Genomic DNA, 15437 nt, shown 5'->3' on the forward strand with positions numbered 1-15437 from the left:
GGGAGGGGAGGGGCCGGAGCGTCAGGGAGCCAATAGCTGCTCGGGGCGGTCCGGCGGGGCGCCGGAGGGAGCCCAGGTGCCGTTGGGGCAGCGCGGCCCGGGGAGGAGAAGGGCGGACGCCATGGCTGCCGCTGGCGGCGCCGTGGTGGTCCGGCGCCTCCTTGCCTCCGTTTGGCTGCAGTCCTTCCTCTCCGTCCCCTCCCGCAGGAGGGAAGGGTGAGGCGTGGTCCCTCCTACACATCCAGCAGCAAAGGGAGCTCCTGCCTTAGGGCAATGTGGTTCCCAGCTCCTATTTAATGGGTGTAACCGAACAGGCTTCGCCTGGGGGAGTAACACTGCAGGCTTCTGGGCTATGAAAAATGAGCTTCAGTAAACGGCAGAGCAGATTGCCACGAGGACGGATACAATACTTAGTATTGTCAGCTGACGTTTGGTATTTATTTGGCCAAATATTTTACCTGGCATGCACCCTCAGGCTAAAAATTCCTAATTTTCTGTATATTTTCACTCTCCTCCCATCTCCAGCCCAAGAGGCCGGTTTCTTGAATTAAGAGGGCCACGCTCTGCACTGAACCTCCTTTAAACAGCAAGTGACAACACAGAAACTTATTGAGCTAACACGGCCAGAGGTATTAGCAAACCAGGAATGAAGCCACAGCCGATGCAGTGCACCAAACTCCCTCAAATCAACACTCAGCCCAAGCAGGTTCCCACCTGAGTGCTATTTTCCAGGAAATGCTTTTCTAATTCATAGTATCTTAAGAGTTGCATTTTCAGAAGTGCATGGGGGCAATTCCTCTTTGTTACAACATATGGGCCTAATTATACACAACGCTGTTGTAATTAGCTTAACTAATGCCCTGGTAGCAAATTGCAGTAACATGCAGGATGACACGTGTAGATCCACCATGAATAATTTTCTTTGAAAGGTTCAAAACCTGCAATACGCAACCATCACTCTAAATCTTTTTATATTACTTACAGTTCTGCTGTGGGCCATGTCCATCCAATGAGAAAAGCAAAATCTTTGTTAAACATTCAACGGTCTTTAGATTTAAGAGTTATAAGATCATTTAAAAATTCTAAACTATTTGTAGAAGCCAGAAGTTCTTTATGAAAAGAATATTTTAAGAGGCAGCTCACAAGGTCCTTGCAGCAGATATTTCAGACTCCCTAGGACACGAGCAGATGCTCTCTAGCTCATCTTGATGTGGTGATTTAAGAAACCCACACTCACTATACAGCCATTTATCACACCACTAGAGTTATCTGGCTTTCAGCAAAACAAGACAGGTGCCTTTCTTGGAGCAACTAAGTGCATGACACAACATAAACTCACCCTCACTACTTAGGATGCAGGAACTCGCTTTCTGAATCTGCTGTAGGAGCAGCAGTGTCAAACAGCGGGGACAAGTAGACAGGAACTTCTCAAAATCATTTCAGCAGGATTTGCCAGAGTTTGTTTGGTGAAATCTCAGTTCATAGCTTGAACAATAAGGGCAAAATTTTTGGAAACATATCTCAAAGGAAAGCAATGTGCCTTCTCTTTTCAATAGTTTCCAAACAGCGGTTTTTTATTACTATTTACATTCAAGTACTGAATTTTATAAATGTTTTTGATATTCAATTCATTGAAAATTCACTAGAAAAGAAGCTTTGACATTACACTTCAAACAGCTCTGATTTGCAGAATAGGACTGCAGTCTAACATCTCTTATGAAAATGGAGAATGACAGCTTCCAGGAGGGACTGGTTCCTATTCCTACCACCTATGTGCTTCAGAGGATCTGGCAACATTAAGTTCATTAGCACCTTGCCTTTTCTCATCATTCAAATGCTTGTTTGCATTTAAGCCTCTTATGTGAGACAAGTACAAGGTGGGAAAGAATATAATTAACAACAAAGCAAGCCAATTTAAACACAGTTTTGCTGCACTTTATACAATTATTTAGTGTTGGATCAGAAAGAATACTGTGATTAGGTACGACAGGTTTATGTGAATGAATCACCATGAACAAATGAAAGATTAACATAGATGTCTGAAAAAGGAAGTAGCTGGCTGGAAATCCTCTGTGTGAAATGAATTCTACTACTCAGATTATTTCAAATTTTTTGAGCCGTGGTCATTGTTTCATTAGATAATAGGTGGAATTATTTCTGCTATCTAGACTTAGTTTCAGTAAGCTATAGAAGGAAATGAGTATAAAATCATACACAATAAATCATTATGCAAACAGCAAAAAAAACAAGTAAGGTAGAGCAGATGAGGGTACTTCTGCTATGAATGGACACTACATAGTCTCATTAGATTCTTCACCCCAGTGGATCATTCCAACAGGGAACTGCTGTTATCCTACAGGTTAAAGCTAACAATCAGAAACAAATCTGCAATAATTTTGAGTCATATGTAACAGTAATGAACTACAGCACACTACTAGCACATAAAGGAATCCCTCCCCCTAGCCCCAAACAATACTTTAATAGAAAAAACACCGTCCTTAACGGCAGTTGGTCAGCAAAGCTATGCTCTACTTGTCTGGTACTCTTTGCATCAGGAGGTCTAAAGTGATTTGGCTTTCCACACTTCTACAGCCATCTGTCTCTCTCTCCAAGAGCGGAGAAAAAGCACAGAAAGAAATACATAAAAGGACAAACAGCACAACTTCACAAGTTATCATAACTATAAGCAAAAGTACTCCAATACACATGAAATACGATAGAAAACTTAGAGCATGGGTGTCAAGAGAGAAGTGATTCTTGTTTTGAGATGGATGCACTGAAAACTTGCTGCTACCCTGTGGCAATAGGTATTTTTTCCCCCATGAACTACTATTTACAGTTGAGCCTATGAAGAGGAGTTAGGACAGTGCAGCTGGATATGGTCTAGGACTCCTGGGTTCCACAGTTTGGCTGGGGGAAAGCAATTACTGGTTAAAACACATACATGCTCTTAAATAGCCCACCAAAGGGGACTGTAAAAGATGAGGTTGAAGACTTTGCTTAAATTCAGCAGATATCTTCTAGCACTGCACTTCTACTTAAGAAAAATATTTAAGGAATATATTTAAGATATTTGCGTGTAAGAATTACTGTTCTAGAGCTGCTCAAACCCAAATACCTGTGGAATTGTGCTAACTACTTGCATTTTAGCTCATCATGTTGAAGCAACATTATCTCACTTACCTTAAAAGTGGAAGTTATGAATAAAGAGGGCCAAACTGCTTATTTGAGAATTTGCACTATACAGCTGATCACTTTATAGACAAAAAGCTGTACAGGCCATGACTAAAATTAATTTTTCAAGTAGTCTTTTGAGTGCTCTTTTGGGACAAACACACACAAGTACGTACTCTGCCACATTAGACACCTATCAAATTCTTCTGCCAGAAGGGACTGCAAAGTTCTAGTTATTTAAATAAATGGAGAGAATAATGATCATAATAAGAAACAAATAAATTGAAACAATCAACAGGATTTAACTCAAAAAACTGTTTATTAAACATTAAATTTTACAGTCCCACTACCTGCATATTATTCCTTTTTGAGGCTCAAATTCACTGTCCCATCAACTGTTGTCAGAAGGACTTGCATACTGAACTTTTCAACATTTTCCTCAACAAGTTTTTCTTCTTGAGCCAAAGAGTGCTATAAAGAGGTGGATCAAGTACAGACTTGGTGCAATTAACCCTTTACAAGTAGCAATTATTACAAATTCTGTAATAATTCCAACACAGAGATAGCTGTTGCATTTCCAGGCTCCTGACTATATGAAATATTTCGCTCACTCACACCAGCACCATGAATATACAACTTCATTGATGAACCCTAGCATATTTACAGTGTGTTTTGCTTTCTACCCATCATTCAGAATCTTCACATAACAGGAAAAGGGAATTTAGCTTTAGAGGTAAAAAGACCATATCTAAGAAAAAGACCCAAAATGTAGCATAAACATGATAGACTAAGGCATATTAGTATCATTATACAGCACTGTTGTGGAATGGTCAGGATATTTTGTTAATTCTCCCACTCAAATTGCCTAGCTGTGTGTGTGTGTGGGGGGGGGACCTTTTATGCCAACAGTTACTTTGATCAGAATCATTTTCCCTCACTGAAATGTACCAAAATAAAATTTTGGTATATGGAAGTTTTTGAAATAAGCCTCTGCCTAATAGAATTCTACCCTAAGAATAGTGTGTGGAGAAGTTTAATAACTTTAAGCATTCACCGCCAACCTTTCCAAGTAAGATGTGAAAATACCTTCCTGTACATAGTTAATTTAGTAAACAAATTTTCATAATACATTCCTAAACTAATCCAGCATTGTTAATACTTGGAAATATTTAATATTTCACAAAAATATTAGTTTAGGTAATAATAATGTTTTACCTCTTTGTGATTTCCTGAATAGAAGCCTGATCTCCTCCATGCTTCCTCCCACTCCCCAGTGGCACTTTTTTATTATTATAAACAGAATCATTTCAAGAGGAGTATTTCATGTTTACCAACAGGCAATATTTATTATTATAATCAAGAACTCTACATACAGTATTGTACAAAATTATAATGGACCAATCAACAAAACAATGCTCCTATGTAACTGTTACCAGCACTTCCACAGAAGTTTACTTTAACACATTGTGCGTTAAGTGTTTTAGTAAACTGACAACTCTTAGGAGATTATTTCATGGAGTATGAAAGTGCAAGCTTTCATTCAAGGCATACACACAACACACATGAAAAGGAATGCTAAATATGCTAAAGGCCTAAACCCCCCCCCCCCACCATATTAAATGAATAAAACAGCAGCACTCTTGGCAAACACCAGTGCTACATTCATAGTCTTTATCTTCTAATAAGAAACAGAGAAATGCAATTTGAAGAAATGCCCTCAACTTGGAGTTTTAGACATAGGAGCTCAACTCTGTCACATTCACCAGATTTTTTTGGCAAGACTGAAGGACTTATGGCATTATAAATTCACCTAGCCCCTGTATTACCAGCTCTTCCTGAATTACTATATAAAACAAAGCAATTGTGTACAACAGTTGACTAATAAAAGAAAATCAGTGTTTTTGCATCAAAAGGTGATATACAATTAAATTCAAGTATTAATATTAAACTATACCTGTGGAAATTCTATCCTTCTGTTCCTGTGCACTACATAAGATATATCAAGAATGATTTTGTTGTTTTTTCATTTTTAGTTTTCCCTCTACACCTTTACCCCAAACCAGGTCTACCTAGCTGCATCCCTATGCCTTCAGCATGTTACTCTTCCAAAGCTGTCAAGCACACATGCCTATGAACAACTCTCCAGACCAACATGACCTCTGGATTTTCAACCTCCTGTCTTAATAGTCTGTTCACTCCCACGTCAATGTCCTATCTTTGACTATAATATCCTTGTCCCTGTTGTCCACTACTTTTTATTTCTACCTTTTGAGTAACTGTTGAGATCAGTTGCCCAGACAGATACAGTATCTCTTCTTCTGCACAAGTGAGTAACCTAGCTGCACATCCTCTTTGGACAGTCAGGGAAAGAGGAGGATAAAAGGATGGAAAGCTATTTCTATCATACCAGCCTGTGAGAAGCCCAGGAGAGAGGTTTACACTTCTGCCTGAGCACCAGTGGAATAAGTGCTGAAGACTGTTACCATCTTGAAAAACACTGGTTTTGAAAAGAAGATTCTTGTTTCCAAAGAGAAAATGACCTCCTATTAAAAATTTTTATTTATTACTGATAGGATTAATTTTAAACAAGTTTTAAATAGAAACCTTTTTAATTATAAATGGTTTTCCTGTTACCAAGTTAATCTCAAGACAGAAGTCAAACAGAAATTACCACAGGTTTTATAAGTGAAAAACCCTGGTTCCTACACAGTTACTAAATAAAGGTCAAGTTGTAACAACATTAGGAACAAACATGACTACAAAAAGCTAATGAAAATTATTTCCTCTCTCAAAAATAGCTTCTGGTGCAGACAGCATAGGAGAACACATAAATTCTGTGAACACTAGGAATCAGAGTTTGGAAACAGTTTTACCAGTTTGGCAATTTAAATCAAGCAAGATGAAGAGAAACAACAGAAATGTGAGAAACAAGGCCTGTGTGTATTCTGCTTTAATACTTCTATGCCTGAATATATTTTAACTTTATGTTTTCAAAAGCCACTTTTCAACTACATCAGAGACCTGCCTTCAACAAAGCAAGGTACAGGATTGGGTTAGCACATTTTAAACCGCTGCTGAAATAGCACATGAACTTCTTTTCTGGACTTGCCTAGACTTATGGGAAAATAAACCACGAGAAAACCTATGCATAGAAACATGAAAGCATCTGAAACCTAATAAAGCAGAATATGCATCTACATAATCACAGTGAATTATGAAGCTGAGGAGCGTGTGTCTGTGTATATTAGTATCCATAAACACACAAACATATAAATGGTATTTCTTTTCAGATCAAAGCAGAATACATAGGCAATATATTCTTGCAAATGGGTTTTGGATTGGGAAGTACGAGGGAAGTGGACAAAGAAAACAACAAAGGAAAAGAACAGTGAGATTTTATTTCCTTTGTATATGAAAATACAGAAATGCTACAGCACCTACTGTTCTTACCTTCTGGATCCCAATTCATCACAAATTACAGCATAAATACATCAGTGCTGGAATTTAACACGCAATTTACTTTTTCAAAATGAATTAGCTTTATTTTCCTTAAAGCATCCACACTTTACACAGCCTAAGAACCTGAAGAAAACACATTTGCTTTTGAAAGCCACATACTCAGCAAGTGTTTTGTGGTGTTCAAAGTCAAAGTAACAGTCCTGAGATTTCATATGTTAAAGCTTTCTCCACAGCCACACGTTCCTTTGATGTTTGGATTATTGAAGACAAATTCACTGGACAGTTTGTCTTCTACATAGTCCATTTCTGTTCCTAGAAGTGTCAGCTGTGCTTTCTTCTCAATAAACACTCTAACCCCTTGAAAACAACAACAACAAAATTACATACAGACAAACTGATCATCATTTACTTTGAACTTGTGCTTCAACCAGTGATTAAAATGAAAGCTAGATACGAAGTCCATCAGTATAACTTGATTTCACCAGTCTAAGATGAGACTTTTTTTTTTTTCCTTTTGCTCTTCCTATAAAACTATGAACAGTATAGTACTGGTATTCATGTGTGTATGTATGCCCGTATTTTTTGTATGGATTTAAAATCGTGATACCTAGGCCAAAAGGTGTAGAACTTGGGAATTAAATTCACCTTTAATACCTGCTTTCCCATGCATTAATCAGTAACCTATTCCCTAATGTTCTTAAAGTCTGTGCCTCCAACAAAATGCCAAAAAAACTCCTAAGTGAAGAGCACCTATCTCAAAGACAGTCCTTTGCTCTGCCAAAATTATTAGGTCTAAGCAAATCATTAGTGACATGCAGTCTTACACCAAGGCAAATGTGTGAACTTTCGAAGATACAATTACCTTTAAGGATTGAGAATCAGTAATTCATTTTAGAAGCTAAAAAAAGCTCCCTTTAACGTATGCAAAGTATCTACCAGCCTGGAAAGTTACTGAACTTTAAAACTGTGAGTCTGATATGAAATGGTTAGCATGAATGGACTGGTTTAGTTGACCACAGACTAGGAAATAATAAAAATAAAAAATAGTATCAGTAGCAGCAACAACAACAAAAAAAACATTAAGTTCCATGAAATATTTTTGGAAAGCTATTTCATCATAGAAATTGAGATGGAACATGTTACTAACACAGCTCAAGTTTGTGGGCAACCAAGTTGAACCTCCACAATTTTTGGCCAACTTGGACAAAGTAATAGACAGGGAAGGATAAATCTAATGAAAGATTTCATGGACTTGGTCCTCAAAGCAGATTCACAATTCTTTATTAAGCATCAGCGCTTGCTATTTAGAAGTCAGGAAAGCTAGGCTGAGATCCAAAGCCACCAGCTCACTGAGCACAGAGCTATACAAAAGTCAGTCTTCAGCCAAAAGATATCTTGAAGTAACCACAATAAAACAGAAACACACAGGCATATCTGAAACACTGTCTGGCTCTGGAGTTTAAGGCCTCTGTTACAACAGTGGCAAAATGCTTTCATCTCCCTGAAGATCCAAGCCAGGAACTGCCTTCCAAATAGTGTTTTCAACCCCCTAAAGCCAGAGCAGCTCTGGAGTCCAGCAGAAGAGGAAACTAAGGAGCCAGCTAAATTTGAAGTTAGGACTAGAGTGAAATTAGGCACCTGCAAAATTAGATGGCATTCGCGATGTCATCTACTCCAGCTCAATTTAGTTATTTGCACAAGTTCCAACTAATTCTCTCTGTAAGAGAATAAAATTTATGATTTGGTCACAGATACTTTCAAAGCAGCTAAAAGATGTGCTCTGCCAAGAAGCACAGCTTCTGTATGAAAGAAACTGTGATATCCCACTCTTACTCTCATCTCCGACTTTGCCACCAGATTAAAAATAATCTTCCTGGACCTAAACATAGCAAAGTTCAAATAGGTCTTAAAAAAAAAAAAAAAGAATTTTAGGAATTTTTAGAAAAGAAACAGAGATCAAATGGATCAAGACAAACATTATTATGCCTCTGTAAAAATCCAAGCTTGACAAAAAGACCACCAATAGAAGTTTCTATAAAAATTAAGAAGATTATGGTACCACTATCAGTACTTTAACAACAGACCTATGATGGGAGGCTCAATGAAATTATCAGACGGCAAGCTTAAATGCCAGCATAAAAAAAGTTTTCAACACATTGCTTAATTAAAATTATAGAATTCATTGTCACCATGTCAAGATCAAAAGCATAAAGAGATTAAAACTACATTTTAAGTTAATGAAGGATAAGGCTAGTTATTAGAGAAGACTGACTGGGAAACTCCTTGCAGAAAATCTTTATCTTGCCAAGATTATTTTAGGTATGCTGATGAAGTATTTTTCTAGATATGCCTTGTTTTATACTCTAAGTATCTGCTTTTGGCTACCTCCAAAGATGGGACTAATAGCCTAGACCATCTATTCTGACCCAGTACACAGACTCTTTTGTTGTTATCCTAGAGAATTCCAACTTAATCCAACATGGGCATGAAATGCGGTTTATCCTTGATCCAACTCTTGTTTCCACTGCATATCTACAGATTTTAACTAACTAGTTACTTCTACATCTTCACAACAAAACTAAGGCAACAATTCCTTTAACAGAATGCTAAGACTTCTGCCTCTATAACTTGTTACTTCAAAGAATTTCTAACCTGTCCCTTGGCAAACTTGTAATTAAGTTATTCTTCCCTCCCACCACCACACAGTTTTGCTTTACTCTGTCAGAAACTCACCATCTTGAACGACTTCTTCATCAGAGTCTCCTTTTGATTTCGTATATTCTAACGTGTAAGAAAGTCCATTGCATCCTCTTGTACGAACACCTACTTTCACGCCTACCTGAAATAAAACATTAATGACGTTTCAAACATCTTCTGGAACATGAAGATAAAAAGTATGCATAGCAACAAAATATTGATATTTATTCTTTCCTGCCTCAAATTCAGTGCTAAAACAGAAGCCTAATGGATTAGAAGGTAACATTTTCCTCTTTTACAAACTGATTACCAAGATAAAAAGTTAGACCACAAATCATAAATATTTATTACGCATTTTAAAACTCTTATCTGGGTTGGTACTGGTAAAAACCTGGCTCTTCATTCCATGCTATGCTTGTTCTATGTTATTGCACACTTTACGTGAAAGTAACAGTATTGCAAGAATGCATCCATTGAGTCTACAGTTATACTTGTCATTACCACTTCTGCTATTATTAATAATCATTTCATTTATACTAGCAATAAGTCCCACATCAGATGTTTGCTATTGCGGACAAAGTCCTCAAGTCTGTTAAAAAAAGTTTTAAAGTAATAACTATCAGCACTTCTGTAGGTGCTCGGTATCATAAAAGTCAGAGTTAAATTTCAAAGACAGACGTTTTTGTGACTTCAAATCAAAGTTTATTCAAATGCTAGGTCAGACGCTATTTTAAGATTACTGACAGTAACTTAATTATGAAGTTGCGACACCAAGCCAAGGGCAGTTACTAAATTTTCATGGAACTCCTATAACGGCTACCAGAAAACTTTCATTTGATCCGAAGTTCTGAAAAAATTGCTTTGTTTGTGATCTTCATTACCTAAAAATCAGTCTTCTCCCTCTCCTTTTTGGCAAGTATGTTTATTCATTTATTGCAGTAACCAATGTAAAAGGCCAGCCTAGTCAATATGTTTTAACTATTTGCCATTATACAACATTATGCTGTATGTCAGACAAAAAGAACATCTGTGTAAGTAAAGACCTGAGAAATGGCTGTAGGGACACATGAACTGGAAACCTAAGTCTTCCAAAAGTATCTGCACCTCTGCTCAAACATGTATGTTTCACTATATAATTAGAGAGGAAAAGTACAGTAGCCTCTGTAAAAGTATTATGATAAAAATGTATCAATAGTTGTCATCAAATGGGATCTCAGACAAGTAGCATTTGTTCTTTTCAGATTAAATACCCTTCTCTACAAGGGCAGCTAGAAACAATAGGTTAGGAAACAAAAAACAAAAAACCAAAACCCCACCATTTTATAACAAGGGTATGACTGATCAGCTAAGCTGCAGGCTCAGGGCTTCCTTAGGATGGTTTCAAATGTTAAAAAGAAGAGTCTATTCAGTTGCCATCACGCAGGAAGAGAAACAATACGTCTTGTACAAAAGTTAAATAAGACATAATCTTCCTCTTGCTGTGGAAAAAAAAACCTAGTGCTTGTTTTTACGATGCTAAGAAGGAAAATGGTATGTGTTTTTTCCCAAGAAGAAAAGATGACAAGTTCAATCAGTTACTTGGTGAAAAGTGTATTATCATTTACAAAAATACACTGTCTGGCAAGGTTCGTAAAAGTTACATCTGTTTTCAATGGGTATGAATCTAATATTATAGTTATATATTTCACAGCCAGAATTCCTTCAAGAACTTAATTACATCTTCAAATCAACAGTTGGAGATCTCTGGCCCTACCAGAAGTTACCACCTAAGCCATGCTAGAATAGTTAATTAAAATCTAGATTAGAAATATTTTGAAGTTTGAATAAATTTTTAAATTTTACCTATTTCAAAAATAACTGTAAAGTGAAGTGTCATCACAGTAAGTCATTTCCTGGATTTCATTTTTATATAAAAGTAAAGCTTGACAGATAAACAAGCTGGTACATTCCCCTCCAAAAAGAGGCATCAACATCTCTAAATTGTTCGGTATTTATTTCAAGCTACTAGATGAGCCAGAAATGCTTCACAATCATGAATAGTGCTAATACCTTAACACAATCTACAAGATGGCTCTGTTTGCACTTACATGGTCAGGTTTATCTTTAAGAAGCTGTTTTATCTTCTGAACTGCTGATGGGGTCTGAAAAACAGAAGTGTATTCATCAGTTTGAAACTCTCTCTTTTTTTTTTAATAGACCTAAGTATATTACACATGCTGTAATACATGTAAGTCACACACTGCAAATAATGCAAGAAATTTTAATTCCAACATCATGCAATCAAATTTTATCTTAGTTTACAGTTAAGTTTTGTCTCCTGCCTGCAAAGTCCACTTACAGAATCAGCCATCTGTCAGTGCAGACTAGCCTTTGTTCTACCTGAAACTGATGCCTGATCTCAAGTTAACATATTCTTCTATAAAAAAGTAAATGCTGGATCTAATCCATGCAAAATACAGTAACTGTTTACTCCCCTCCCCATCCCTGCTGGCAGCAGATAGTTCAAGAATTTCAGCCCTTAATATTGCCTTTTTTTTTTTTTTTGGCAAAACTACTACTACAGTTTAACTAAGTAGTTCAATTCTAGCCAAACTTCTGCCGCATAAACATTTCTGTGCCATACTGATTTTTGTCTGTAACGTATATCTCCTTCTCCTCTCTTCCCATTGACTTAGAGGTGAGCTGTGACTTTACAGCAGAGAATCTCATAGCTCATGTAGATCTGGTTGCTGCAGAAATGCCAGACTACATACACAAGTATATATAAAGGCTTCCCTTGCATACAAGTTTCCAAGTTACTAAAAGCTTCGGCTAGATTTACCTTTCCTAGTTAGCAGTATTAGAAACCCTTTTCTAGCTAACAGTGCTAACGTTCAATTGCTACAGAATCGCTGGCTACAGGACCGACCCGCACTGACAAATCACTGAACCAGGCACGCTCTGTCCGCCCCGTCAGTGCGGGTACCGTACCTCCCTCCGCAGTAAGCCCTCCCGGCAGCACAACACAGCCGCAACGAGCAAATGCCCTTCCTCAGGTAGCAGAGGGACACGGAGTGCCCTTGCCAACAACCTACCCGCCCGTTTCTGCAGACACGGGATTTCTGCCCTCCGACACGGGACGGAGCTCTCGGGGTGACCGCGCACGCCCCCCCCCCCGCCCCAGCGCGCCCCCGGGCCCCCCACCGACAGCCCCGCGCGGCTAACGGCGCCCCGCCGCCTCCGGCCTGGCGCGGCGCGGCCCGCCCGGGGGAGGCCCCGCTCCCCGGCCCGTGGCGCAGCTCCGGCGCCCGCTGCTCGGGGGCGGAGGCAGAGGCCGGAGGGGCCGGGGCCCGCGCCCGCGCCCGCCGCCGCACTGACCAGGGTGAGGGCGGCGCGCGTGGCCTGGAGCTTCCTCTTGCTCACGGCGCGCACCGTGGCCCGCACCACCGAGGAGGCCATGGCCCCCGCCCTCCCCCTCAGCCCCGTCCGCGCTCCTCTGCCATGAGCACCGCCCACGTGACGCCGTGACGTCGCAGCGCCCGCCGCGCCCCCTGCGCCCGCCCCTATTGGGCAGCAGCACGTGATTGGCAGCCGCCGCCGGCCCCGCCTCCCGCCGCCGGCCCCGCCTCCCGCCGCCGGCGCTGCGGCGGAGGCGGCCTTCGGCCCGCCGGCCGCGGGCTCCCGCGGCGGGGGCGGCTCGCCGAAGGTCCGGCCCCGCAGAGCAGTTAGCTTGCGGCAGAGTCGGTCGTAGCGCATCGCTAAGACAGTGACTAGGCTGTGCGCGCAGCCAAGGCAGCCGGGCCGGGCAGCGCCCCGCCAGAGGCCCCGGGGGGAGGCGGCCTGAGCCGTTACGGCCCGCTGCCAGGCCGGAGGAGGGGCCGCTCCGCGCTACAAGCGGCGCCCGGCCGTTGGGCGCCGCAGGAGGGCTGCGCGCAGAGATAAGCGAGCGGCGGGAGGGCCGCGGGAGCGGCGCCCGGCACTCGTTCCTAACCCTATCCCAATCCCCCCCGCCAGCTCCCATCAAAACCCCGGCAGTAATCCTGAACCCGTAGTCCCCCGCTGGGAGAGAGTCAGCGTCATCAAAGAACACGCACAGTCATTGGAGATAACAGACGTTATTTCAACACAGCGTAGAATAAAGCTATTCAGTTTAAGCGCTGGACCTCAGGGAAAACGCATGCACGGGACAGCTAAGCTTCAGACAAACTGCAGTAAAATACCTAAAAGCAGGAAACTAACCTGTGTGACAGGTTGAAGTTGATGGATCACAACTGGATAATGAATGTGCATACACACACAGCATCATTCTTACTCTGTTCTCTTCCCCTTCAGAATTCCTCTGTTCTCACTCCCCTCCTGGATTTAGGCCCAGCAGTGGCATAGTGACTGCTACCTGGTCTCCGAGCTCAGGCATGCTTTTCACCTCTGGTGCCTGCCCAAGGTGCACGGCAGGGGCAGGTTGGTCAGACCTCCTTTGGGTCTGACCAACCTGAAAGACTGGCAAGCTTGAAGCCAGAAAGATGGTCAACTGTGCTGCATATCTGACACACAGAGCTTCCTCCGTCTCCCTTTTTTCAGCACTGTTAGCTACTTATAGCACAAGACACATATACTGACTTTGGAAAAAGAGACATGAAGAGCATGGGGAATTGCTATGAAGCAAGGCAATAGCACCTTTAAAAAAAATAATAAAGGCAGCACCAATGAATAGTACTATCGGCTCACTTACTCACTGTCCCACCATGTTATTTGAGGGACAGTATAGGGGTAGTATGGATCTTTCTGCAGCCTCCCAAAGGCTGAAAAAGGCTCCTAAAAAGCAGCACAGTTGTTCCAGAGAGACCCTTCAAAGATTAATGCATCACAGTAAATTGAGTGAAGATGCAGGGGCTTCTATGGCTAGGCCATCTGACTTCCCTAAATGTAACATTTTCCAGAAGATAACAAAAGGAAAGTAGTAAGTTAGAAACGTCTAATTGATTAAAAGAGACATAGTGATGCTACAGAATTATGAGCATCTCAAAATTTTAACACGAATGCTAAACACAGGCTAGCTACTGAGTGGGCACTAAGTGTCTGTTCTGTCCCCAGGAGCGTTTATTACTGATATTTGTCAGAGGGAAATGTTAGGAGCGATCTGACTGTATATATTCTGTTCAACAAACTGTTTGTTTTTAGATCTTCTAAACTATTAGTATTCATTACTATTAGCCATAGCTTAATTGTAAACTATTAGAATTAGCTTATTACTATTAGTTTTGATACCGCTCTTTCTAGAAACTTTGTTTTAATACAGTAGTCTCTTTTCAGAATTTTTTAAAAGTGTGGAGAGTTGCTCCCTTGAAAATACACTCACATGAGGCAAGCAGGATCTTGGATATCAAGAATGTTATGAATAATTAACTCACTTTTCTTCTATTTAAGTTTTCAATCAATCCCTTTCCTAAGATTTTCCAATAAACTAAGCTTTAACAATCAATCCAGCAGATGAGTATGTCTCATCAACTGTGTTTATTCTGTGTTACAGATCATTCTGTTATAAGTTATCACTACATTATTTAAATATTGCTAGACAAACAAATGCACTTATTAGTTACTGGTTTAAGACTTTAATATATAACTCAAGTGTGTGGGGGGGGTTATTTTAGGACTATGAGATAATAACAATATAAAACTTGTAGTTTTATAAGGAAATGGCAGCTTCAAAGTGAGAGGACTGGGAATCTGCAGAATTAGTTTTCATCCAAATGTCAGTTCAGAGATTTCATAGTTGAAAGCTTCACAGTTAAACTACAAAATAACAGAAATGGAAGAGGGTATGTATATATCTGATTTTTGTTGTTGTTAAGACATGTCCTCCCTCTTTACATGCTATGATGCTGTTGTCCCTTACAGGTTTATACATTTCATTCCCATCAGCAAAAACTGAAGATAGCTCTGAACAGAGGGCTAAATAAGCCATTGTGTACACAAGCTCAGCAGCTGCATCAGTTGGTTATGAATAAAAGTAAAGAAACAACTTACTTTTTGAGAGGGAAAAATAACTTATTTTTGTATGAAAAAATACGCTATAGAATAAAGCTGAAATTATTTTCTGTTTTTTGCTGGCTAAGATTTTTGCTTGAAAA

General features: G+C 40.1%; 1 protein-coding gene across 1 annotated transcript; it reads right to left on the reverse strand.

Moving 5' to 3' along the window:
- Window positions 1-6552: 6552 nt before the first annotated feature.
- On the reverse strand, window positions 6553-12809 carry ISCA1 (iron-sulfur cluster assembly 1). Its single transcript, XM_067315787.1, has 4 exons — window positions 12688-12809; window positions 11418-11471; window positions 9367-9472; window positions 6553-6990 (listed from the first exon to the last, which is right to left on the reverse strand). The coding sequence occupies exons 1-4, from the start codon at window positions 12766-12768 to the stop codon at window positions 6842-6844; spliced, it is 390 nt and encodes a 129-aa protein (XP_067171888.1). The 5' UTR covers window positions 12769-12809; the 3' UTR covers window positions 6553-6841.
- Between the last annotated feature and the right edge of the window lie 2628 nt (window positions 12810-15437).

The sequence above is a fragment of the Apteryx mantelli genome, chromosome Z, assembly GCF_036417845.1.
Source record: "Apteryx mantelli isolate bAptMan1 chromosome Z, bAptMan1.hap1, whole genome shotgun sequence".
Taxonomy (NCBI): Eukaryota; Metazoa; Chordata; class Aves; order Apterygiformes; family Apterygidae; genus Apteryx; species Apteryx mantelli.

What these genes read in the sequence shown, in the direction of transcription:
- ISCA1 (XM_067315787.1), bottom strand. Translation starts at nt 12,768, where the DNA reads ATGGCCTCCTCGGTGGTGCGGGCCACGGTGCGCGCCGTGAGCAAGAGG. An exon ending in CGCGCGCCGCCCTCACCCTG is followed by an intron (nt 11,472 to 12,687) that starts GTCAGTGCGGCG and finishes TCTGTTTTTCAG; the next exon opens with ACCCCATCAGCAGTTCAGAA. An exon ending in TTAAAGATAAACCTGACCAT is followed by an intron (nt 9,473 to 11,417) that starts GTAAGTGCAAAC and finishes GTTTTATTTCAG; the next exon opens with GTAGGCGTGAAAGTAGGTGT.